Raw genomic sequence first — 26,777 nt, 5'->3', positions numbered from 1 at the left:
CATTTAAAAACCCATGCGTTTTTAAAACACATCCATTTTTTAAACCATGCGTTTGGCTGCTTAGAACCTGTTTTTTATACTTTTCAAAATGGCAAAAAAGTGCCATTTTCAACTTTGGGCGCTATTTTCCATTAGGGTGAAGACACACGTGGCGTTTTTAGGCCGTTTTTACTAAGTGCGTTTTCAGATCGTAAAAAACGTATCAGTTTTTTGAAAACGTATGCGTTTATGTCCGGTTTTCCGAATTTGCGCAATTAAAAACGGACAAAAACGCATGCGTTTTCAAAAAATGCTTGCGTTTTTTAAAAACGGATGCGTCTTTTAGCGCATGCGTTTTTTACGATCAGAAAACGCACTTAGTAAAAACGGACCAAAAACTGCCTAAAAACGCCACGTGTGTCTTCACCCTTACGGGGTTAAACACAGTGAAAAACCGTTATTATATTTTGATAGATCGGGTATTTTTGGACACGGCGGTATATAATGTGTTTATGATTTTTACTGTTAATTTCCATTTATATCAGTTCTAGGGAAAGGGGGGTGATTTGAAATTTTAGGTTTTTTTAAACTTTTTTTTATTTTTCAGACCCTCTAGGGTACTTTGACCCTAGGTTGTCTGATCGATCTTTTCATATACTGCCATACTACAGTATACAGTATATGGGAATTTTCCACCTCATTCATTAAAATGTGCAAATCGCATCAAAAATGTGACGCACAACGCGACGAAACGCCTTATGTGAATGCGCCCTGAACGATTCTTATAACTATATGTGTAGTTTAGAGCCACCACCGAACATCTCATCTTTTATGGTCCGGCCTCTAATAAGTCCATAGTTACATTGTACAGGGAGATTTATCAGAACTGTTCTAGTTGCCCATGGCAGCCAATCAGAGTTCAGATTTCATTTTATAAACAGCTGTCGGAAAATGAAATCTGGGCTCTGATTGGTTGCCATAGGTAACTGGAACATTTGTGCTCTCAGCATGCGTTTTTTTAGGCCGCGGTCACACGTACCGCTAGGCGTCCGTTCATAACGCGATGCTAGCGCACAGGGCGGGGGGTTCTCGCCGCGAACGTACATGCGTTTCCAGAGAAACGCATGTGCTTTCGGCCCGAGGACCTCCCCCTGGGCACTAGCGTCGCGTTATGACGGACGCCTAGCGGTACACGTGACCGCGGCCTTACAAGTTTCAATTAAGATAATTGGCTAAACCTGTCAAAAATTGATGCGTTTTCAAAAAATGCATGCGTTTTTTGACGGGCTGCTTAAAAACGGGCCAAAAACGCTTTCAAAACGCCACGTGTGGCATCACCCTAAGGACGCGTTCACACGTTTCGTTTCGACCTGCGTCTTAATTGCGTCTGAAACGCCTTACAACAGCTGAGAGGTGATTTGCCTAATTACATCACTGTTAACATTTCTGTTTACAAAACGCATAGTAAAAACAATGTTAACACATGTATTTTGTTAACGCACACACGAAGATTGCGTTAACTAACGTAAACGGTAATGTAATTAGGCAAATCACATGTCATCCGCTGTTGTAATGCATTTCAAACGCAATGAAAACGCGGCCAAAACGTAATGTGTGAACGCGCCCTGATGCATCACCTGTTGTATAGCATGGCCAGCGCTGACATAACCTTATAAGATAATAAGAATGCTATGGGGGAGATTTATTATAAGTCTTTTAGAGCAGAACTGTTCTAGTTGCCCATGGCAGCCAATCAGAGCTCAGCTTTCAGTTTCCCACAGCTGTTTTTTTTTAAATAAAAGCTAAACTCTGATTGGTTTCCATGGGCAACTAGAACAGTTTTACCTCAGACGCTTGATGATAAATCTCCCCCTATGTCTTTTAGCTTTGGTTCCATTGTGTAATGATTTGTAATCTACATTATCGCTCTTTATGTGTAACAATCACACTTTACTCTGTCCCCTGTTGTGATACTTTCCCTACACTAGACTACTTACTATGTATTTAACTCCTGCAGAGAGCACTGCTTAGCTGACCTGGGCAGGCGTTCTCCTGTCCCCTAGGGGATGTATATAGCCTGCATTCCCTGCTGGGAGGATAAAGTGACCGCCTCCTCCACTGCCATAAGGTTGTTTACTTACACCATGGCAACCATGGTGCATCCCTCTAAGTATCCTGCACACAGTCACACGCTGCTCATGATACCAGTGTGAACACTGCCCTCTCCCCTCCTCTCCTGTCTCATATGTTAGTGTCCTCTGACACATGAAGACCCCCTCCTGCTCCCTACATTGCTAGATGCCCCTACAGCACCTGCTTCCCTCCAAAGAGACTGCATTGAAAATTGAAACTGGTCAGGTGTCAGTGCTATAGGTGTCAGGCTAGTGTGGGGGAGCGCCCTTGTAAGGGTGCAAGCTATTTGGGCAATTAGGGTTAAGCAATTCCACCTGCGGCTTCCCCCCCTCTCGTGTGTTTCTGTATATCCCTGGACCCTCCCTGCGGACAGAGCGGTAAGATCCATTTTTTTACCTCTTTTTTTGATATAATAGAGATTATTATCGGATGAGCAGAAATCTCTGTGTCCGGGTCTTGCTCTTAGTGGTTGTTTGACTACTCCAGATGATGTTGATTTTCATATTTGTGAGTTAGAAAGCAAATTACCATGCTAAAACTGTGTCAACGATGGGGCACATTTACTAAGCGCCGTGCAAACTGCACTAAATACAGTGTGGTACTGGACTTATGCAGTATGGCCTCAGATTGTGTCATAGCTGGCTCAAACTAATTTGGGGGGGATTTAGAGTATTGAACTAGACTGTGTATTTAACCTTCTGTTTCCCTGAGGGTGGTGACACACATAGCGTTTTTAAACCGTTTCTAGTTAGTGCGTTTTCAGATTGTAAAAAACGCATCCGTTTTTTAAAAACTGATGCCTTTTTTAACGCATGCTGTTTTTTTTTCGATCTGAAAACGCACTAAACTAAAAATGGCCTAAAAACGCCACGTGTGTCTTCACCCTAAAGGTAGTGGCACACGTGCTGTTCGGGCTGCGTTTGCAAACGCAGACCAAGCTGCACACACCGGGGCGGGCCGCGGCCCGATCACATTGGCGTTTCTATGGCAACGTCTGCCATCGTGTACGAGCCGCCGGTGTTTTGCATTAAATTAACGCAAAACACCGGCGGCTCATTCCCGATCTCAGGCATTTCCAAAGAACCGCTGATGCGATCGGGCCGCAGCCCACACCGGTGGGCGCGGCTTTGTCTGCGTTTGCAAGCGCAGACAAAGCGCCACGTCTGACATCACCCTAAGGCCGGCGCCACACAGGGCGCTTTGTCTGCGCTTGCAAACGCAGACAAAGTCGCGCCCACCGGGGCGGGCCTCGGCTCGATCGCATCAGCGTTTCTATGGAAACGCCTGCGATCGGGAACAAGCCGCCGGTGTTTTGCGTTAATTTAACGCGAAACACCGGCGGCTCGTTCCCGATCGCAGGCGTTTCCATAGAAACGCCGATGCGGTCGGGCCGAGGCCCGCCCCGGTGGGCGCGACTTTGTTTGCGTTTGCAAGCGCAGACAAAGCGCCCTGTGTGGCGCCGGCCTAAGGGCGCATTCACGCGACACGTTGCGTTTTTGACGCATTCCACTGGCTTCAGCCTTGATCACATGCTGTTACATTACATTTCCACTGCATCTGCTAAAACACAATGGGGGACATTTACTTAAAGTGTTGGTGTCTGCATTGGCTTTGTTACCGACCTGCTCTCGGAAAGAAGACACACATTTAATATTGTAGAGCTCTGCAGATACATTTCTGGCGCCGAGACCAGAAATTCTGTCCCTGGGACCAAAATCTGTCCCGAGCACCAGAAATGTGTCCAACAGTCCCTGCTAGACCAGTTTTCTTTTGGTCTACTTTGGCCGGCGCCACACAGGGCGCTTTGTCTGCGCTTGCAAACGCAAACGCAGACAAAGTCGCGCCCACCGGGGCGGGCCTCGGCTCGATCGCATCGGCGTTTCTATGGAAACGCCTGCGATCGGGAACGAGGCGCCGGTGTTTTGCGTTAATTTAACGCGAAACACCGGCGACTCGTTCCCGATCACAGGCGTTTCAATAGAAACGCCGATGCGGTCGGGCCGAGGCCCGCCCCGGTGGGCGCGACTTTGTTTGCGTTTGCAAGCGCAGACAAAGCGCCCTGTGTGGCGCCGGCCTTTCCGCCAGTTTACAGCGCCCAAAAAGTGCTGCGACACATATTGGGGGACATTTACTTACAGTGTCGGTGTCTGCATTGGCTTTGTTACCGACCTGCTCTCGGTAAGAAGACACACATTTAATATTGTAGAGCTGTGCAGAGACATTTCTGGCGCCGAGACTATTTTCTGTCACTGGGACAAAATCTGTCCCGAGCACCAGAAATGTGTCCAACAGTCCCTGCTAGACCAGTTTTCTTTTGGTCTACTTTCCGTCAGTTTACACCGCCCAAAAAGGGCTGCGACACATAGTAATTGTGTCTGAGTTTCCACTCCGCCAAAGCCACGCCCCTTTTCGGAGAAGAGTCGGAGCAGACGGAAAAAGGCATTTTTTCTGTCCCCGACAGCTAATAAATAGGTCGGAGAGCAGAACATGTGGTGAGAGCGCCACAAAACTGGCGGAAACGCCATAGTAAATTTCCCCCAATGTAACCTCAGCATGTGATCAAGGCTGAAGCCAGTGGAATGCGTCAAAAACGCAACGCATCGTGTGAATGCTCCCTTACAACAACTTTTTTGTGGTGCAGCTTTAACATAAGGGGTTCAACAGGCTTTGCATGATAAATCCGGCGCATGGTCTGACTGCGCATCAGTAACTAGTGCAGCTGCACCACAAAATGATCGCGTGCGACACAATTGTGGTGCAGACACTTCTAAAATACCTGTGCAACCAGTTTGTACCTAAAAGAGCATTCAAAGTCTGCCACAAAACTGGCGCAAAGCCCTTAGGGTGAAGACACACGTGGCGTTTTTAGGCCGTTTTAGGGCCGTTTTTAGTTAGTGCGTTTTCAGATCGTTAAAAACGCATGCGTTAAAAGATGCATCCCTTTTTTTAAAACGCATCAGTTTTTAAAAAAAAGGAAGCGTTTTTGTCCGGTTTTCCGAATTTGCGCAATTAAAAACTGACAAAAACGCATGGGTTTTTTACAATCTAAAAACGCACTTAGTAAAAACGGCCCAAAAACAGCCTAAAAACGCCACGTGTGTCTTCACCCTGCGGGCGCTAGCGCATAGTGGGCGGAGTTTGGGGCGATCGCATATGCGTTTCCCGGGAAATGCATGCGATTAATAACCCGATTGCATGCGTTTCTCTGGAAACGCATATGCGATCGCCCCAAACTCCGCCCCCTGTTCCGCTAGCGCCGCGTTCATAATGCGACACTAGCGGAACGCGTGAACGCTCCCTTAGGGTGATGCCACACATGACATTTTGAACCCATTTTTGGTCCGTTTTTAAGCAGACCGCCCAAAAACGCATGCGCATGGGTTCAAAACGCCATGAGTGGCATCACCCTAAGTAAATGTGCCCCATTGTGTTTTTTGGAAAAAAAAAAAAAATTATGAATATTAACTGGACTTTTTTCCTGTTCCCCATTGTATTTGGTGCAGATCCATTTGAATCCTGTCGCTTGTGCATTGATGCTGTGTGGATAACCTGGAAACATGGCGACAACGGAGGAGAACGTGCCTGGGCTGCAGCAGGTGACGACTTCCTCCATGTCTGTTACTAGCGCTGCGCAGCAGTGTGTATTAGGGCAAAGGAACACCAGTCTTTAGCAATTTTTAATTTTTTTGTATGCAGAAAAACGCATCAAATGTTGTTAATATATTTGTATTTTGGAAAGTGTGGGGTGAAAATATCAAAACTTGTCTATGGCGTGGGGCTGTGCAAAAATTTGGTGATTGTAAATGTAAAGCAGATTCCTTTAGTGGACATGCACACACATACCCAGCTTTATATAGTGTGTTTATATATATATTGTAGATATACCGGATACACTTTACACATCATATATTCACACACACATACAATATACCATATATAAGTTCCATTTACATCCTACATACACATTCATGCACTTTACACATCGCATATCCACAGCACACACTTACAATATAGACATCAATGCACATATAAGTCCCAAGTGCATAACTTTACATTTATCTACATTAAACCTCATCAACCACTTCTCTGCCCACTCCTCAAGCTTCCACAAATGTCGCTAGCGGTTTGCTAGTAATAGCAATTATTTTAAGACTTCTACACTGGAAAACTGGCGTACAAGTCCTGATTAGAGATGAGCGAGTATACTCGTCCGAGCTTGATGCTCGTTCGAGTATTAAGGTACTCGAAACGGCTCGTTGCTCGGACGAGTATTTCCCCTGCTCGAGATCGAGCATTTAATTAAACAAACACAGTGAAGAACAATGAAGAATAGAATAAAAACAGTGAACACAGGATCATTTAAGTGAAGAACACAGTGAAGAATAGATTACAGATGTTCGGCACATCTGCTTACTTGTCGGAAGATACACGCGGAACGGCAGCAGGGAGACATCAAGCAGCACGGGGGAGACATCGCACAGCAGGGAGACATCTGGCGCAGCAGAGACACATCTGGCGCAGCAGAGACACATCTGGCGCAGCAGGGAGACATCTGGCGCAGCAGGGAGACATCTGGCGCAGCAGGGAGACATCTGGCGCAGCAGGGAGACATCTGGCGCAGCAGGGAGACATCTGGCGCAGCAGGGAGACATCTGGCGCAGCAGGGAGACATCGGGCGCAGCAGGGAGACATCGGGCGCAGCAGGGAGACATCGGGCGCAGCAGGGAGACATCGGGCAGCAGGCAGACATCGGGCAGCAGGCAGACATCGGGCACCAGGGAGACATCGGGCAGCAGGGAGACATCGGGGAGACTTCAGTGGAAGAAGAGGAGCGGATCCCGGGACAGCGTATCTCCTCTCCCGACAAGTAAGCAGATGTGCAGAACATCTGTAATCTATTCTTCACTGTGTTTTTCACTTAAATGATCCTGTGTTCACTGTTTTTATTCTATTCTTCACTGTTCTTCACATCTGATAACTTGTCGGGAGATAATATACGCGCGGAGCAGTGAAGAATAGATTGCAGATGTTTGCATACATCTGATCACTTATCAGAAGACATTCTTTTTCAATTAAATAACACATTTTATTCCCGAACCATGGTCCCTTTGAAAAATGCTCGAGTCTCCCATTGACTTCAATGGGGCTCGTTATTCGAGACGAGCACTCGAGCATCTGGAAAAGTTCGTCTCGAATAACGAGCACCCGAGCATTTTAGTGCTCGCTCATCTCTAGTCCTGATACATCTCCCCCATATTCCTCAGTGGTAGCCCCTGCCACTGACTGTTTCTAAGGGCTCATTCACATGGCCGTCTGCGGGGACGTACATGCGGCCGCAAATTTGCAGCCGCATGTACGTCCCCATAGACGGCAATAGCGGCACGGCGCAGATACGGTGCCACACATGTGTGACACCGATCCGGCCCGCACACCGCAAAAAGATAGAGCATGCTCTATCTTTTGGTGTGTGTGCGGCCGTGGGCCGCTATTCTCTATGGCGGGCATACCGAGTGGGAATGTAGCCTAATGTGGGGATCTTGATGCTACCCTGTAGTGTAGCTTTGCTTCAGACTTTTATCCTGTTAGGGCTTCCACACACGTAGCCTATTTGTGGAATTTCCATGCGGTAAAACCCAAGAAGAAGACAGTAGTATATTTGAGAATCCCATGTACACATTGCAGAAAAAAGATCGGCGTCGCAGATGGTTTTTATGATCCTCATCATGCTATTTGATTGCTAAGGCTCGTAATTTGGACAAAAACACGCCAAAAACCTAATACGAACCAGAGGATTTCGGCTGGTTTCTGTAGCTTGTGGTAAATTCCCCAACCATGACTTATCGGGTCATTTACAGTAGCCTGATGACTAGACCTGGTCTGGTGATGGAAGATATCCAAGATACAGACAAACACCATATGTACATACAGCACATAGACACTTCCATTACCGCTTATAGGTTTTTGTAAAGCCTTATTCACACTACACCTTTTGGCTTGTGAAATAAGTTGTTTCCCCTTCTTCTAGGATGATCCTGTCCCTGCAAGTCAAGTGGACGATTTTTCTATACCAGATTTTCTGTCTCCTTCACAAATAAATTCTCTGCTGGAGATCCAAGACATGGATGATATACAAAGGTATCAATATTTATTACGTTATTGAATTCATTCTTATATTTTATTTATTTTAGATGTTTTCTATTAGTAGTAGTGGATTGTTTTTAGCTATAAAAGGTGACTTTCATGTCTGTTCTAGTCCCATTTTTTTTTTTTTTTGGAAGACGTGATATACAAAACTAACATTAATGGGTTTTTTTAGAATGTAGCTATTGATGACTTGTCCAGATTGTTGGGGTTTTAATACTAAGGAACCCCTTCAAACAGCTTCCTACAGCAGCCTCCCTGCAGAGAATAATAGCTATGATAGGAAAGGGACTTTCTGGTCCTTCCTTAGTTTAGAACTACTGCTCAGATCCTTAAAGGGATATTCCCCTTTCGGAAAATTAATGTTATTGTTTGTATAAAAAAAAGTTATACAATTTTTCTATATACTTTCTGTATCAATTCTTCAGTTTTCTAGATCTCTGCTTGCTGTTCTATAGAAGGCTTCTATGTTTACTTTCACTGGACAGAAATCTGACCATGGTCACACAGGTGCACGGCTCGTTATATCACAGAGAGTAATCAGAGCTGTGTGATATAATGAGCTGTGCACCTGTGTGACCATGGTCAGATTTCTGTCCACTGGCAGTAAACATAGAAGCTTTCTATAGAAGGACAGCAAGCAGAGATCTAGAAAACCATGAGGAATTGATACAGAAAGTATATTAGATAGTTGTATAACTTTTCATTACACAAACAATAACATTAATTTGCTGAAATGGGAATACCCCTTTAAGTAGGAGCTCACCCGCAGTCCAAGGGGTAGCCACCGGACATAGAACAGAGACTTCTGTTCTTTGTCATTATTTTGGCTCTGGGTGGCTTCTGAAGTCAATTTACCTGATATTAATGACCTGTGACCTGTGAATGGTGACTGGTTCCCACTATGTACAGTTATCCATTTTAACATCATAGGATATAAATGTCCACTGGGACCCCCTAGCAATCATGAGAACAAAGCCCATGTGTTTGGTATGAAGTGCATAATCAAAAGGATGACCACTTCATTCACTCCTATTGGACTGGAGGGGGGGGGGGGGTAAAGCTGTCCCATAGGAGTGCATGTGCCCCAGAACTTTTTTTTTTTTTTTTTCTCAGACTACTGTTATTGTGATCACTAGGGCCACTTTGGTCCGACCCACGGCATCAGACACTAATGGATTCATCTTGTAGGTGGGAACAAACCCCATTATTCCCTCTGTTTGGATGTGTCCATAATTAAACACATGTTTTTTTTATATACAACAGATCTCCCATATTGGGGCAGATTTACTTACCCGGCCCATTCGCGATCCAGCGGCGCGTCCTCTGCGGTGGATTCGGGTCTTTCGGCGATTCACTAAGGCAGTTCCTCTGACTTCCACCAGGTGGCGCTGCTGCGCTGAAGTTCCCGAGGCCCGCCGGAATGCCCTCAAATTCCTGGTGAAGGTAAGCCCGAGTCCCGCGGCGGTTTTTCCAAATCCGTCGGGTTTTCGCTCGGCCACGCCCCCGATTTCCGTCGCGTGCATGCCGGCGCCGATGCGCCAAAATCCCGGGGCAATACAGGGAAAATCGGCGCAAATCGGAAATATTCGGGGAAAACGCGAATCGGGCCCTTAGTAAATGACCCCCATTGTGCCTTAGAACTGCAAAAAATCTGGACTCTCTCTTTCAGTTCACTTGAGTGCTACTTTCTAAAGGCAAAGAACTCCTTTATTGCATCTTTAAAGATGCTTGGAGATATGAAGAGGCAGACTATGACTTTACCGGATATCAGTGACATCTATGAGAAAGTATGCGGATTATATTCATGAAGTCTGACAGATACTGAGGAATGACTGCTGGAGGTTTATGATCAAGTAGTACATAATCCATAATTTATATAGTGTCTAGAGCAGCTATAAGACGCCTTTCACAATCTAAAGCTGTGGGCACTTTATTGTACCGGAAGCTGTTACAGTTCTCTGCTTCACATTATTTTTGTACTAGATTTTACGTGTTTGGATCTAGCAGGCTACATAATAAAATTTCTTCTGTTAAACTTGTAATAAAAACCACCCAAAATCCTATAGGAAGCAATAATGTAATATAAATGGACACTTAAGACACCCTATTGCATTTGAGCTATTACCTTGGCTACATTGGACATGTCAGGTCGGACTTTGTGTCCCTAGTTGTGAATGGATCACCTATGATATGAATCTTGTGGAGGTGTCATTGGTGGGACCACTATTTTAGTAGAGAAATATTGGCACATCTGCTGCAAAAGTCTCCATAAATAGCTCATGTATGTTGCTCTATAGAGGGTCTTCACAACTTGGGATCCATGGTTAAAATTATTCTATCCCTTAATTAAAGTCTGCCACCAGGATGAAGAATTGTAAACCAAGCACACTGACATACTGGTGTGTGCCCCCTCTGGTAGGATCCACTCTTCTTTTAACTTCTTATGCCTTTGTTTTTAAGAAAATCGGTTTAAAAAAATTATGCAAAATACATATATTGAGTCAGAAGCCCCTCAAGCTCATTTGCATAATGTGTAAACCTTTTTTTTTGTAAAAACAAGGGCTTATGAAGCTAGAACTTAAAGGAAAACAGCATAGGGGGAACACACCAGCATGTCAGTGTACTTGGTTTACAATCCTTCATCCTAGTGGTAGAAGTCCTTTAACCTATAGAAAATAGACCATAGCATCCTCCGATTTGGTTTGTGTATTATTGGACTTCTGTATGAGTCTGAGTCCCCCGGAGGATTCTCTATTACGCTGGTGCACCTGTCTAATACTACACAACAAAGAACAGGTATGGATGAAGATGAGTACTTAATATTACAGTGGTTTTCCAGGATTATGATTTTAACCTACCCTTAGGTTCAAAGAGTTGGAATTCTATGAAAACTATTCTGATCATCTCTTTTATAAAAGCTATGGCTGTCAATCTGAAGCTACAATACTAAGCGCAAAGACTATCCAATATATAGCAGTGTGGTTGGTTTGTATTAAAGGGATATTCTCGTCTGGGCACTCGCATTCAGTTTCATTAATCTGCCATATATAAACATTTCTTCAATTGGATGTTATTAAAAAAAATGTACCTGTGTGAAGATAATTTCTCATAAATGTAGTCATGTTGTCCCTTAGAAACAAGATAGCTTCCTTGGATACGACCACCTCTACTGGAGTGATTGCACAAAGAAACAAACTGTTTTTGTATATGAAATGTCCGGGAGTTCCTGCAGGTCCCACAACTGTCTGATGGTAATGATTGCTGAATCCTGGTGGTCCGGCAGGTCCGGCATGTCTGGCCACTGCTGCCAAAATGTGAGGTGGTCGTATCCGAGGAAGCCATCTCATTTCTAAGGGACAACATGGCTACATTTATGAGGAATTATCTTCACACAGGAACATTTTTTTTATTAACATCCAATTGAAGAAATGTTTACATATGGCAAATGAATTTAATTAAATGTAAATGCTCAGATGGGAAAACCCCTTTAATAATACCTTGTCTATGCTGATTGGTTAGAGTGTGGAGTATTCCACCATCCCCCAAAATGTCATATTGAAGACCTTCCTAAGAATACTGCACATCATTATCGTGGTCCGAGAACCCCCCTTTAAGATTATTGGCTATGATATCTTTAGTCATAATCTAGTTTTCATATTTGAGGATCAGTTCATGAGCTGTTAACATGCTCTATTCTTGCCTTATCGAAAAAAAAAAAAAAAATCAAACGATCCCTGCCCAATTGTTGTAGCCCAAGTGTAATCGCCATTTGATGCCCGAACACACGTCAATGATGGTTACAAAAGACTAGGCCTCAAACACAGGAAGCTACAAGACTCTTCAGTAATTTTACAATTTTTTTTGTGAAAAACTAAATTAAAATTCAATAAAAATGTTCATGTTTTAGTGTGAGCAATAAACAGATTATACACGTCCCCCATATATCCACACACCATCATGCATCAGCTATTTCCCAATGCGTATTCCCTTCTAATGAGAACTTGAGAACATTTTCTAGTATTTTTAGACATTTTTCGCTTGAATGATCCTTGATATTATGCAAAGTAATACAGGACCCGAGGTTAATGAAACGCCATCCTAATGACTACTTAGAGCCCACTCTATTATAATATCTCTTGCTCAGATTTTTCCGTGCCGATGACTTAGTTGGTATTCCATTTTTTAAAAGGACAAGATGTTTTCGATGATCAATGGCTACACGGTAAACCCACCTGTATGAATCCGGTTCTATTAAACTCTGTAGTCACATCCTTTCTTTGCGCCTCTGGGTAGACAGAAGTCTATGGGGTTTTATTACTTTTTGATGTTTTAAATGTGGTGGCGGAAAGTAACTTTATAACACGCCGCAGCAGAGGAATTATAAATGGGGCTGCAGATATCATTGTCACTACAGCTACTAAAAGTGCCGGCAATATAAACCGAACATGGGAACTGCTAAAAGCTCCGACGTGGGAATTGTAGAATAATACATGGAACAGCAACTTTAGTACAATACAAAAATGACACCTTTTTATAAGTATATTTGTGGCTTAGAAATCCGTATTGTAGCAGTTTCTGAAAGGCTAGCGAAGAAAAACTTAGGTTAATGTTTGGCTTTTGGCTACGAAATAAAACGTGCATCAACAAATTGCATGAAGATGAAAAGCGTGGCCTATAGTGTGAGTCTTACTCAAGAGACCATAAACACAACAGTAAAAGATGAGATCACGAAACAATAAACCACTTAACATACAGCTTGCCATTTAATATTGGTGAAGGAATATACAGGCAGTCCCCGGGTTCTGTACAAGATAGGTTCCATAGGTTTGTTCTTAAGTTGAATTTTTTATGTAAGTCGAAATTGTATATTTTATAATTGTAGCTCCAGGCAAAATAGTTTCAAAATTTTTTGCTGTAATGGGACCAAGGATTATCAATAAAACTTCATTACAGACACCTTACTGCTGATAATTTCCAGAGAGCTTTACCAGAGGTCACAGTGGGCAGAGAGGCCCGTCTTTAACTAGGGGTCGTCTGTAAGTCGGGTGTCCTTAAGTAGGGGACCGCCTGTAGTGCAAGTTGGCCTGCAAATAGGGCTAATTTGTATCAGCAATGGGCATTTCTGGTCAGTTTTTGGTGCAAACCTAAGTGATCCTGGGTTGGGACTTATAGAGGACATGTCCTCTCCACTAATTATATTGGTTCTGAATCATCCATGTTGTTCTGTTACTTTGTGAAGTATCTGATTTCTGCGAATCTCTGACCTTTGAGACCCCCAGATATCATGAGAATAGATGAGTACTTGCCCCTTGTGCTCCATACTGATTGAATGCTTGGGATTAGACTCCTCCAACTTTCCATTTACCTCTATGAGACTGTGGGAGCTGTCCAGGAGGTTATTAGTTATGATTAAGCATGCACATACATATACGCACTCATCTGCGTTCCTGTGTTTGTGGGGGTTCCAGTGGTTTGATCCCCCCTTGATCAGACACCTTTCCGCTTTTCTGTTGATATGGCCAGAAGCTAGCAGGACACGGGATATCAAAGGAATCCCGAGTCTTGCTGCCGAGGGTTCACATGACCCATGGCTCCTGGTAGCTATACAGAAAGGATACCAGGGTGTGGCCCCTTCTACACTCGCGTGTGTGATGTGTTAAACTCGCATCACACTCGCAGTGCGTACTGCCTGGACCAAACGCTACAAACCGGAACTGAACTGACATGTTGAGTTCAATTACGGTTTACAGCGTTCGGGCCGTGCGACCCGGGCAGCATGCGTTGCGAGTTCATCACATCACACTCGTGAGCGTAGAAGGGGCCTAAGTATAATATGAAAGACCATAATAGGGTGTTATACTACCCCTGGTAAACATCACTATTTCATTAACTCTTATTCACCTCAATGACACTTAAAGTGGTGATTTTAAGCACTTTATCTCACCTCTGTTCATGGCCATCATCAATAAACATTGAAGCCCAATCAGACCCCTTTGTGGTACTCATGACACCTGCGTGCTGTTTCATTGAAGCTAAAATGATACAGCCCGACTTCAGTGCCTATTGCTGAGAACCTACTGCAGCAGCTTGGAGCAGCAGACCAGTGTAAGTGGCCCTGGACACAGGGATATTGGATGAAGGACCTTTGGGAGATTTGGCCACCCTCAATCACTCTTACAAGTTCACATTGAGGAAAAAGTGCAGAGCAACTATGATCTTTTGTTACCCTAAGTCCTGACTCTGGGTGTGTTCACTGCAACTCACGTCAAACTTCTAAAGTTTTCTACGAACTTTTTCAAATGTCAACATCTGGATTGTAAAAATGAATCGGATGCAACACTGAAAAACGTGGCTGTTGCAAACTTTGCAAATTTTTGCCCAATTTTGTCAATGCACCCAAAAAACTTGTGAATATAAGAAAAGTAAAAAGTAAGATAAAAGACCCCCCGGAAGTTTATTTCCTTGACCTATGACTGCATTGCATAGAACTGGTTGTGTGGCCGGATTCCAGATACAATGATATATGAAACTTTCTTTATTATGTTTCGCAGAACATGTCCAAATGAGATTCTGTAAAAATAATGTTTAAACATGAATTGATCCTTTAAAGTTCTTTATGTAAGCCTTTATTTAAATGAATGTCTGAGCTCTGCACTAATAATTGTGTAGTATAATGATTTCATGTAATGAATCACGTTGATAGGGGACTTAACTGCAGCTGCAGCCCGGCTTAATAATCTTTAACTCATAATTTATTAATGCGGCCAAACGTTTTAGATATTGATTTTATTTAGGTTGCAATTTACATTTCATTGAAATGCCATCTTCACAAACAATGCGCTCAGTAGCTTAATAAATGTCATATTCTTTTCATGTTCGTTAAGTGGATAAGTAGAACTCTGACTAGACTGAACTAGAAGAACCCCTATATTCATGTGATTGCTGAAAAAAAAACTGAACATTTATCATATTTATTACATTTTTTATAATGGTGTGAAGCAAGGTGACTACTTTGATTAAAAACCGGATGCAGGCAGTGGCATAGTTAAAGGATGTCCGGTCTTGGTGCAATAGATCAACTCGTGGTCCCTTAGAAACTTTTCCATCAGCTGTAATCCTTAGTAGCAGGAAACTGATCGGTGCCCCACTTGATGCAAAGCTTATTGCTAAACAATTAGGGGTAAGTTTTAACCAAAGTTACCTCCCAAAAGAAGCATAATTTTCCAACATCATATTCATAAGACTATGGGGGGGGATTTATTAATTCTGGCGCAAGCACGACTGTCGGCATCGGAGATCAGTCTCCGGAAAGCACAGCCCGATGTATTAAAGTGGCGCACGGCTGTAAGTAAATAATGAGTAGACGGCAATAATCAGTCGTGCGCCATTAAGATATGCGTCAAAATCTTACATGGACTGCGCCTTAATTTTGCTCTCTGACCATGTTTTTTCCTGGTCTATTGTGCGCCAAAAATTGCACCTAGAAATGACAAAATACACATAAATGTGACGGATAATGTGGAGTTAGGCCACGCACACTTGCGCCAAAAAAGATGGAGGGATTGGGATAGCAGCAAGTCCATCCCGCTTTGCGGTGGGCTCTGGTGAACACCAGTTGCCACTTGGACTCTGGTCCCAGGTGTCGGCTAGTGCCATCTCCTGCGGTGGTCCAGAGGATCCACTGTCCCTGAATCCTGAGAGAACGTAACCTTAGTGTTGTGAAATATGCGCACATTTTTTTTTTCTATTCAGAGAGGGTGCTGGAGTATATGAGATGATAATACATACTTATGCCTGTTATTGGATTGTTGTGTTCAATTTACTGACCTTTTCCTTATTTATTTCAGGTTAATGGAAGGGTTTCTTAATGTTCAAGACCCTGAGACGGATTTAAAAGAAGCTGTCTTGGCGGATTATTATGTGTCTGGATTCTGCTGGGGAAAAGACAAAAACTTTACCTTGGAGCAGTTACGCGGTTTAATGGGACTATTACATTTACTAATGGAAAATGTTCAAGGTACATTTTTAATATGTTTACTACATACATTGGGCTCAATTCTGTCTAGAGAGGATTTGTCGGGAAATTACCTTTATTTATATTAATGGGATTCACTAAGACATGACTATTATTTGACCCTTTCATATCCTGTAATGCTGAACAAAAATATTAATGCAATTACATGGAGAAATATGGCTCTGATTGCTTTACATTCAACCATGTGACACTGGCGGCACTTTCTGATCCCTGGTTACGCATTTAGGGTTCTGGCATCTCTTCATGCAAGCGAGCATGTGCAGTAGTGGTAGTCTGCTCTTCTGCACATGCTCAGTACATTTTAATATTAGACCATGAGAATATTCTCATTAATGGATGTAGCGGAAGTTCAAGCATTATTCCTGCTGCTCCATTCATTAATATGGGATTGTTGGAAATTGTCGAGCACAACACTTGCATCTACATGGACAGCGAGTGGGATTTCAGAAGGTACCCAAGCACTGTGCTTCACAGTTCACAAACACTCCAGTAGAATTGATTGGAGCTTAATGGGATCCATGCATGGATAAACAACCCCTTTCTCCTGATTTCTGGGGGTCCGTTCTTGTGATCAGTAGGGTCCAAGCAGTTGCATACTCAATGACCCTACCCTGTGGATAGGAAATAAACTTGCAAACGTGGTACAACCACTGTAAATGGGATAATTGTGATAAGCCCCATGTGACCAAGCCAACAGCATTCAGGGTATTCTACCACCTCCCAACAAAGCCACAAGTAAATCCAGAAAACTTTGTTTTAATATTTATCTAAATTTTCTTTTTGATGCATAAAATGGCAAAGCCATATCCTTCTGTTTTTTTGTTTAATTCTGCTGCCTAACATTATGCAATTCTACCCCTTTGTGCAAGGTGGTATAGAAAGAGTACCGTATTTTTCGGACTATAAGGCGCACCAGCAACAAATGCCTGATAAAACGCCTAGGTTCATATATAAGGTGCACCTGATTATAAGGATGAATGACCAGCAGGTGGCAGACCTGTGCAAAGTACAAGGCAGCTGTTGTCTGTAAGTATGGTTCATATATAAGGCACACTGGACTATAAGGCGCACCTTTGATTTCTGAGAAAATCAAAGGATTTTAAGTGTGCCTTATAGTCTGAAAAATACAGTATATAGTCTCTGGTCTACTAAGTTTGCATGAAGTTAAAAATTTAATTTACTAATTTAATCTCCAGCTGGGAGTTTGCTTTGCTTGACTGAATTTTCTTTCCATGAATTGACCCAATGTGCACCCTACTACCCAACACCTGAGCCCAAAAGTCTTGACTTTAACCAGCACTATTCTTAACTTTGCTGTTTGATGTTTCAGACAAAAGGATGCCACTTGACGAGAATGTATTACAGCTAGCAAGAGCTTTAACAGGCATAGGACATAGTGTGCTTAAGGATAAAGGAAGATTAACATTTTTCAATGTTGACCAAGCTAAAGATATTATCGACTATTTTAAAATCAGGTATGTTACTGTAATATAGGAAATGGGGCACTAGTAGAGTATAGAAGTTTTTGTTTAGGGTTTTTGGGCACAGAATAGTTGCGGATCATTTGTTTCCGACTATGCCGACACATCTGTATATTTTTGGTGCAAGTGGGCGTGGCCTAACTTTTCCACATTATCTGTCACATTTATGTGTATTTTGTCTGCATTTTTGGGCGCAATTTTTGGCACACAATGGACCAGGAAAAGAATGGTCAGAGAGCAAAATTAAGGCGCAGTCCATGTAAGATTTTGGCGCATCTCATTGATGTCGGCATTTTCATGGCGCACTACTGATTATTACTGTCTATCCATTATTTACTTACAGCCGTGCGCCACTTTAAAACATCGGGCTGTGCTTTCCAGAGACTGATCTCCGATGCCGACAGTCGTGCTTGCACCAGAATTAGCAAATCCCCCCCAATGTGTCCCAACATGAATAAGAACTTAACCTTTTCTTTATGATGATCATCCAGCACAGAGAGAAGTTCATATTATATCATCAAACCTATAAAATAGTGGAAATAAAATGACTTTACTAAATTGATCTGTTTTAATTTTTTTTTTTTTTTTGGAAGATTCATCTAGCAGCAGAGTATCGGGGGAAAAATTGGACTTTCATTTGGGATTGTATCTAATGGTGATAAATTCCGAATGTTAATGGAGATAATTTTTATGAAGAAAAATAAACCTATGATGAGGAAAATTGTGAGACAGGTTGGGGCTGAAATGAATCATTGCTATTATCCCATGTCATGTTCTTTTTTGGAATCAGATCATTTTTAATGAGTTTTTCCAAATAACAACAAGTACATTGCTTCCTACAATATCAACGTGAAATCAGCTCTAGGGCAGGATACTGAGCTATATACCACACATATACAAACAATTTAAAGAACATTCAAAGAACACACCCCACCCTTTTACTCTCCCATCCTATGTCATGTTGAAAGGCTATTTGAAAGTCAGACATTGATGTAGAAGGAGCTGCCTTATTTAGGTTGGCACTATTATTTTCCTTTTCCTTCCTGGTAAACATTTTATGCATATCACTTTCCTAGAATTCCCAAGAGAACATGCATGACATGTGATACTCCCCACACCACAGTAATGGTGCATAGGCAAAATTTCCATGAGGAGTTGAGTTTCTATCCAATTCCGACATATAATTTGAAGAGTCATATTCCTTGTCCCATGACACAGCTCTGGGCCAGCATGGGCCGCGTAAATAACAAATGTAGCCACCAGAAGGGTAAATAAGTTGATCAACTACAAGGTGGCTTTTTTAGAATCAGAATTTTGCTGTGGAATTTTATGAGAAAGCCTTCTTTCCCAATAAACCACTTCTCTTTGAGAAACAAGGGGTAAAAAAGGTCAAAGCTGGTACATACCATGTAAATCATTCATGAGGCCCTAATTAAGCCAAATTTATGGTGCATTTTTCTAAGTAAATTTAATTTTTTTTTATTTGGATAAGTTGACAACCCTGACACAACTTGACGGACAATGGGGGTTATTTGTCATTAGGTGGCTCCTTGGGTCAGTTCTATGTCTATTTTTGGATCTCTAATGAGTCTGATGAGCAGCAAAGTGGCTTTGGCCCTTCAATAATGTTCGTTTGCTCTACTTCCTGTCTTGGATTTTTTTTTTCAAAAAGTCTCAAAATGCATATAAAAAGTCCCAGCACACAGACTAGCAGGGGACTGGAATAACTGACTTTTTATGGGATTTTTTGCAAAAATCCCAAGTCATGAATCTGGTATTGCACGTTGTTGCACTTGCAGTAGTTCTATTTTTACACCAGAGAAATGAAGAGGCAGAAATTGTTCCAAAAAAAATCTGTGTAACTTTTTTACGACTAAAAAGCCCACAAGAACCAATGATAAATAACCCCCAATGAGTTAGGTTATCAAGACTTATACTGATAACTGATACTTCAGATACCGCCTCCACTTCAAGGAGGGAGGGGCGTGTGGTGGGAGTGGACTAGGCTGCCAAAAGTTGGGAACTAGAGTGGATTGGTGCAAAAATTTTCACCCTTGTAAAAAAGTGACCTGTCTTAAATCTTAAACTGGCACATCTGGATTGTCTTGATAAATCTGTAATTTGCAAGCATAAGTGAATAGTGTAAAAGGTAGGCAAAATGCACTGAGAAGAAGCAAACACGGTGCAAGTCGAAGGGATAGTTCGGTGATCGATATATATACCAGACCAGATGATCCAGGAAGATTGAAGTCTTTGGGTGGGTGGGTGTTATTTTAAGATTGTCGAGAAATGTTACGCTACTAGGAATAAGAGGACCTGAACAATAATGTTCCGGTCCCCGAACCCAGACTTCAGTCAGATCCTCCTATGAAAATATAGTGGACTTTAAAATGTTGCATTATTATTTTGAGTTTTCAATTTGTTTGATGCAGTATTAATGCAGTTCTTCTTCTTGCCTTTTCAGTTTGTTTCAACATTATAAGCTATACGAGTGCATGTTCACTGTCCCCAGGGATCAAATGGTTATAGGAGAAGAGGTAAGCAACGGCATAGAAAATATTATATTTATCTTGATATTTTGTGTTCTTTTTTTTAAACCGCAATAAAAGCATATAAACCATTTCATTCCAAGTAAAATTTGTGGACAATATCTCTTTTATTAGATCTTATATCTATATATATTGGGTATTCTATTTGTTTAGTATTGTTTTGAATTGAATTATTGGGCGTCATTCAATTCCGATTCCAGGTGTTATACTCAACATCCTCACAGATCCAAAAAAAGAAAAAATAGTCTCTGCAGGCCCTGAACGTAGGGATTCCAATATATTTAGGGATTGCTTACCGACCACTGGATCAAACCACAATATAAAAGTATGAAAACAAGGATGCTGTACCTCCAACAAAATTTATTTACTTGTTTTCATTAAAGTTCCATAAAAAAAGCATATTAAATCAGGGAAACTTACTCATAAATCTGTGACTGTGGTAATCTTCTTATATTTGTTATCCATTAGCTCCTTCCTTCAATAAACATCTTTTAAAATTATGCTAATGAGTTTGAAGGGCTCCCAAGGGTGTTACCATAGCCTCTCCGTGCTACGTTGCAGTTTCACAGGATGTTGGACTGTCTCACCCTCCCTCCTGCTCCCTCATCACTTCCTCCTCCTTCTGCTTGATGTAATCTCACAGTGGGGGAAGTACTCCTCACAGTGTAACAGCCTGTGAAGCTACAGTAGGGATGGGTTCTGGTAATGCCCCCTAGAGCCCTTATGGCTCATTAGTAGAGATGAGCGAACATGCTCGTCCGAGCTTGATGCTCGGTCGAGCATTAGCGTACTCGAAACTGCTCGTTGCTCGGACGAATACTTCGCCCGCTCGAGAAAATGGCAGCTCCCGCCGTTTTGCTTTTTGGCGGCCAGAAACAGAGCCAATCACAAGCCAGGAGACTCTGCACTCCACCCAGCATGACGTGGTACCCTTACACGTCGATAGCAGTGGTTGGCTGGCCAGATCAGGTGACCCTGGGATAGACTAGCCGCTGCCCGCGCTGCTCGGATCATTCTGTGTCTGGATGCCGCTAGGGAGAGAGCTGCTGCTGGTCAGGGAAAGCGTTAGGGTGTTCTATTAGCTTACTGTTAGGCAGGAGTGATTCTCCAAGAACCCAACAGCCCTTCTTAGGGCTACAATAACGTTATACTTTTTTTTTTTTTTATTTGCAGCTAGTACCATATTGTGAGGAATTTGCAGGGGGACTTGCTACCGTTGTGTTTAGCTCTTAGTGACACACATATCCACCTCAAACACCAAAGTGGGAAAATTTATTAGGGGTTTGATTTCAATTAGGCACAGTCTGCCATTTACTTTTTATTTTACGTTTATTTTTTCATAACTCAGTGTCATCTCATCTTGCATATTAGTGTGCTTTCATACTTGGCTAGAAAATAGCCATAGGAGAATCCAAACGGCTTACTTACGCCTACAGTAGCGTTATATATATTTGATTTCTGGTTGATTTGCTGGTGGCTGTACTTGCTGCAGTGCATCTACTAGCAAATTGTGAGCAATTTGTAGTGAGACTTGCGACCGCTGTGTTTTGCGCTTAGTGACGCACATATCCATCGCAAAGACCGAAGTGGGAAAATTTATTAGGGGTTGGATTTCAATTAGGCACAGTCTGCCATTTCCTTTTTTATTTTACGTTTATTTTGTTTAATAACTCGCTTTCATACTTGGCTAGAAAATAGCCATAGGAGAATCCAAACGGCTTACTTACGCCTACAGTAGCGTTATATATAGTTGATTTCTGGTTGATCTGCTGGTGGCTGTACTTGCTGCAGTGCATCTACTAGCAAATTGTGAGCAATTTGTAGTGAGACTTGCGACCACTGTGTTTTACGCTTAGTGACGCACATATCCATCGCAAAGACCGAAGTGGGAAAATTTATTAGGGGTTGGATTTCAATTAGGCACAGTCTGCCATTTCCTTTTTTATTTTACGTTTATTTTGTTTAATAACTCGCTTTCATACTTGGCTAGAAAATAGCCATAGGAGAATCCAAACGGCTTACTTACGCCTACAGTAGCGTTATATATAGTTGATTTCTGGTTGATCTGCTGGTGGCTGTACTTGCTGCAGTGCATCTACTAGCAAATTGTGAGCAATTTGTAGTGAGACTTGCGACCACTGTGTTTTACGCTTAGTGACGCACATATCCATCGCAAAGACCGAAGTGGGAAAATTTATTAGGGGTTGGATTTCAATTAGGCACAGTCTGCCATTTCCTTTTTTATTTTACGTTTATTTTTTTAATAACTCAGCGTCATCTCATCTGGCATAGCAGTGTGCTTTCATACTTGGCTAGAAAATAGCCATAGCAATAGGATAGCATCGTTTGGTTTTAAAAACTCAAAAACACAAAAAAAAGTTAAAAAAAAATTAAAGCTATAACTCTCATTTTAAAAATGTTTAACCCGAGGGCTAGGGGTAGAGGACGAGGGCGGGGACGTGGGCGTCCAACTACTGCAGGGGTCAGAGGCCGTGGTCCTGGCCGGGGTGAGACACCACCTGCTTATGAGGGAGCAGGGGAACGCCGCAGAGCTACACTCCCTAGGTTCATGTCTGAAGTTACTGGGACTCGTGGTAGAGCACTGTTGAGGCCAGAACAGTGCGAACAGGTGATGTCGTGGATTTCCGACAATGCTTCGAGCAATTTGTCCACCAGTCAGTCTTCCACGCAGTCCACCCATGTCACCGAAATCGCCACTCCTCCAGCTCCTGCACCTCAGCCTCCTCCCCCCCAGTCTGCCCCCTCCCAGGAAAATTTGGCATTTGAACCGGCATACTCTGAGGAACTGTTTTCTGGACCCTTCCCACACTCACAAACCACTTGTCCGGTTGCTGCTGAGCAATTTTCTGATGCCCAGGTTTTCCACCAGTCACAGTCTGTGGGTGATGATGACCTTCTTGACGTAGTGGAAGAAGTGTGTAAAGAGGTGTCCGACGATGAGGAGACACGGTTGTCAGACAGTGGGGAAGTTGTTGTCAGGGCAGGAAGTCCGAGGGGGGAGCAGACTGAGGGATCGGAGGATGATGAGGTGACAGACCCAAGCTGGGTTGATAGGCCGGGTGAACACAGTGCTTCTGAGACGGAGGAGAGTCCTATAGCAGAACAGGTTGGAAGAGGCAGTGGTGGGGCCAGACGGAGAGGCAGGGCCAGAGCAGGTGCATCAGCGCCAAATGTGTCACGTAGTGAAGCTCCCGTGGCGAAGGCTCTTGCGGCGAGGGCTAGATTTTCAGAAGTCTGGAGGTTCTTTAAGGAAACACCGGATGACCGACGGACTGTGGTGTGCAACATTTGCCAAACCAGGATCGGCAGGGGTTCCACCACTACTAGCTTAACTACCACCAGTATGCGCAGGCATATGAATGCTAAACACCCCACTCAGTGGCAACAAGCCCGTTCACCTCCGGCCGTGCACACCACTGCTCCTTCCCCTGTGTCAGCTGATAGTCAGCCCCCTGCCCAGGACCCTGCCACAAAAACCCCATCGTCGCCTCCACGATCCTCCACAGCATCCACCAGCGTTCAGCTCTCCATACCCCAGACGCTGGAGCGGAAACGCAAATATAGTGCAACCCACCCGCACGCCCAAGCCCTTAATGTGCACATCTCCAGATTGCTTAGCCTGGAGATGCTGCCCTATAGGCTAGTAGAGACCGAGGCCTTTCGCAACCTCATGGCGGCGGCCGCCCCTCGGTATTCGGTCCCCAGCCGCCACTACTTTTCCCGATGTGCCGTCCCAGCCCTGCACCAGCACGTGTCAGACAACATCATCCGTGCCCTGACCAACGCCGTTTCTGACAAGGTCCACCTGACCACGGCCACTATATATCGCTGACGGCACATTGGGTTAACTTGGTGGAGGCTGGGACCGAGTCTGACCCTGCGGCTGGTCATATACTGCCGACGCCGAGGATTGCGGGGCCTACCTCGGTCCAGGTGTTTCAGGCCTACTATGCCTCCTCCTCCTCCCACCCCTCCTCCACCTCCTCCTCCGAACTACCATCCGTGGGCATGGCGCCATCAGTCGGTAGCTCTAGGCACAGCGGCAGTGCCGTCTCTAAGCGACAGCAGGCGGTGCTCAAACTGCTGAGCCTAGGCGATAAAAGGCACACCGCCCAAGAGCTATTACAGGGCATCACGGCGCAGACTGATCTGTGGCTGGCACCGCTGAACCTGAAGCCAGGCATGGTTGTGTGTGACAACGGCCGTAACCTGGTGGCGGCTCTGCAACTCGGCAGACTGACACATGTGCCATGCCTGGCCCATGTGTTAAATCTGATAGTTCAGCGTTTCCTCAAGACATACCCCAATCTGTCAGATTTGCTCACGAAGGTGCGCCGCATCTGTGCGCATTTCAGGAAGTCCAGCACAGATGCTGCCACTCTCAGGGCAGCGCAGCGCCGCCTCCAACTGCCCGCTCACCGACTGTTGTGCGACGTGCCCACGAGGTGGAATTCAACACTGACCATGTTATCCAGAGTTTACCAGCAGCGCCGAGCGATTGTAGACTGCCAGATGTCAACTTCCACCAGAACTGGTAGTCAGGTCAGTCAGCTTCCTCAAGTCTACAATGAGGAGTGGACGTGGATGTCTGATATCTGTCAGGTGCTGAGTAACTTTGAGGAGTCAACACAGATGGTCAGTGGCGATGCCGCCATCATCGGCCTCACCATCCCGCTGCTTGGCCTGTTGAAAAACTCTCTGATCAGCATGAAGTCGGAAGCTTTGCGCTCGTCACAAGAGACGGGGGAAGAAGATTCCCTTGTTGATAGCCAAAGCACCCTTAGGTCTGTTTCTCAGCGCATATCGGAGGAGGTGGAGGTGGAGGAGGATGAGGAGGAAGAGGAGGAGAATGTTGGCGAGACACAAGAGGGGACCATTGTTGAGTCCTTCACTGTTCAGCGTGTATGGGCAGAAGAAGAGGAGTTGGAGGAGGAGGAAATGGACAGTCAGGCCAGTGAGGGGAGTGAATTCTTACGCGTTGGTACTCTGGCGCATATGGCAGATTTCATGCTAGGCTGCCTATCCCGTGACCCTCGCGTTCAAAGAATTTATTCCAGCACCGATTACTGGGTGTTCACTCTCCTGGACCCACGGTACAAGCAAAATCTTTCCACTCTCATCCCTGGAGAGGAAAGGAGTGTGAGAATGCATGAATACCAGCAGGCCCTGGTGCACAAGCTGAAACAGTATTTCCCTTCTGACAGCGCTAGCGGCAGAGTGCGTAGTTCTGCGGGACAAGTAGCGAGGGAGAGTAGGCGAGCAGGCAGCTTGTCCAGCACTGGCAAGGGTACGCTTTACAAGGCTTTTGCCAGCTTTATGTCACCCCAGCAAGACACTGTCACCTGTCCGCAGTCTCGGCAGAGTAGGGCTGATCTTTACAGAAAGATGGTGAGGGAGTACGTAGCTGACCATACCATCGTCCTAAATGATCACACAGCTCCCTACAACTACTGGGTTTCAAAGCTGGACATGTGGCACGAACTGGCGCTGTACGCCTTGGAGGTTCTTGCCTGCCCTGCCGCTAGCGTCTTGTCCGAGCGGGTTTTCAGTGCAGCTGGTGGCATCATCACCGATAAGCGTACACGCCTGTCGACTGACAGGCTGACGCTTATTAAGATGAATAAAGCCTGGATTTCTCATAATTTCCAATCTCCACCAGGTGAAGGAAGCTCAACCTGAATAATTTATCCACTCCTCCTCCTCCTCATTTTCCTCCTTCTCCTCCTCTTTGTACAGTAAAGCAGAGGAAACTGGCTATTTTTTGACAGGGCCCACTGGCTGTAGCTATAGTACTTTATGCATTTAATTTTTCTGGAGGGCCACCGACCCGGTCCTCTGTTTTAAACAATTTTTGGGAGTGCCACATACAGGCACTCAATCTATTCCATTTTTCTGGAGGGCCACCTACCTGCTCCTCTGGTTTGAAAACTTTTTTGGACTGCCACATACAGGCACTATCCAAATTAAATTGTCTCCATAGCAGCCTCCACACGTTGTCTCCATTGCTACCTCCAAAAGTCGTCCATATAGCTGCCTCCATACATCGTCCCTTTATCAAACGAGGTGTGTCAGGCAGAAATTTGGGTTGTTTTCATGGATTCCACATCAAAGTTGTTAACTTTGTCGCCACCCAGCTGTGTTATCCACAAAATATACTGGCAAACTTTTATCATTTACCAATATTATTTCAGCGCTTCTTGCGCATCTGTTTACATTCCCCTCACCCGCCATATCCCAAACTTATAAGAACGCTACTACACTTGATCTTATACAAAAGGTTCTTAGAAGTGCTGTTTGGGGAGTAGCCTAGAGACAGGGGCTTGGATTGGCGAAAGCTCGCCTGGCAGCGGAGCGCCAGCTCCATGCCAAGATCCAACTAACATAGTTTTAACTGCAGCACCTTTAATCTACTACTAGTTCACTGCCTCCATACAT

General features: G+C 44.0%; 1 protein-coding gene across 2 annotated transcripts in view; it reads left to right on the top strand.

Moving 5' to 3' along the window:
• Positions 1-1,824: 1,824 nt before the first annotated feature.
• The window catches only part of CABCOCO1 (ciliary associated calcium binding coiled-coil 1), an 84,593-nt gene continuing 59,640 nt past the window's right edge, over positions 1,825-26,777 (top strand). The window contains exons 1-6 of one of the 2 annotated variants that reach the window (XM_072130478.1): positions 1,825-2,489; positions 5,616-5,708; positions 8,138-8,247; positions 16,104-16,273; positions 17,622-17,766; positions 20,237-20,309. In XM_072130478.1, the coding sequence (XP_071986579.1) occupies positions 5,670-5,708; positions 8,138-8,247; positions 16,104-16,273; positions 17,622-17,766; positions 20,237-20,309 (537 nt within the window). In that variant the 5' untranslated portion in view covers positions 1,825-2,489; positions 5,616-5,669. Of the gene's footprint in view, positions 2,490-2,511; positions 2,620-5,615; positions 5,709-8,137; positions 8,248-16,103; positions 16,274-17,621; positions 17,767-20,236; positions 20,310-26,777 lie in introns of those variants that run through there. The other variant, XM_072130479.1, reaches the window with a different exon arrangement.

Source organism: Engystomops pustulosus, chromosome 11, assembly GCF_040894005.1.
Source record: "Engystomops pustulosus chromosome 11, aEngPut4.maternal, whole genome shotgun sequence".
Taxonomy (NCBI): domain Eukaryota; kingdom Metazoa; phylum Chordata; class Amphibia; order Anura; family Leptodactylidae; genus Engystomops; species Engystomops pustulosus.
This window is presented reverse-complemented; position numbering and strand designations above follow the sequence as displayed.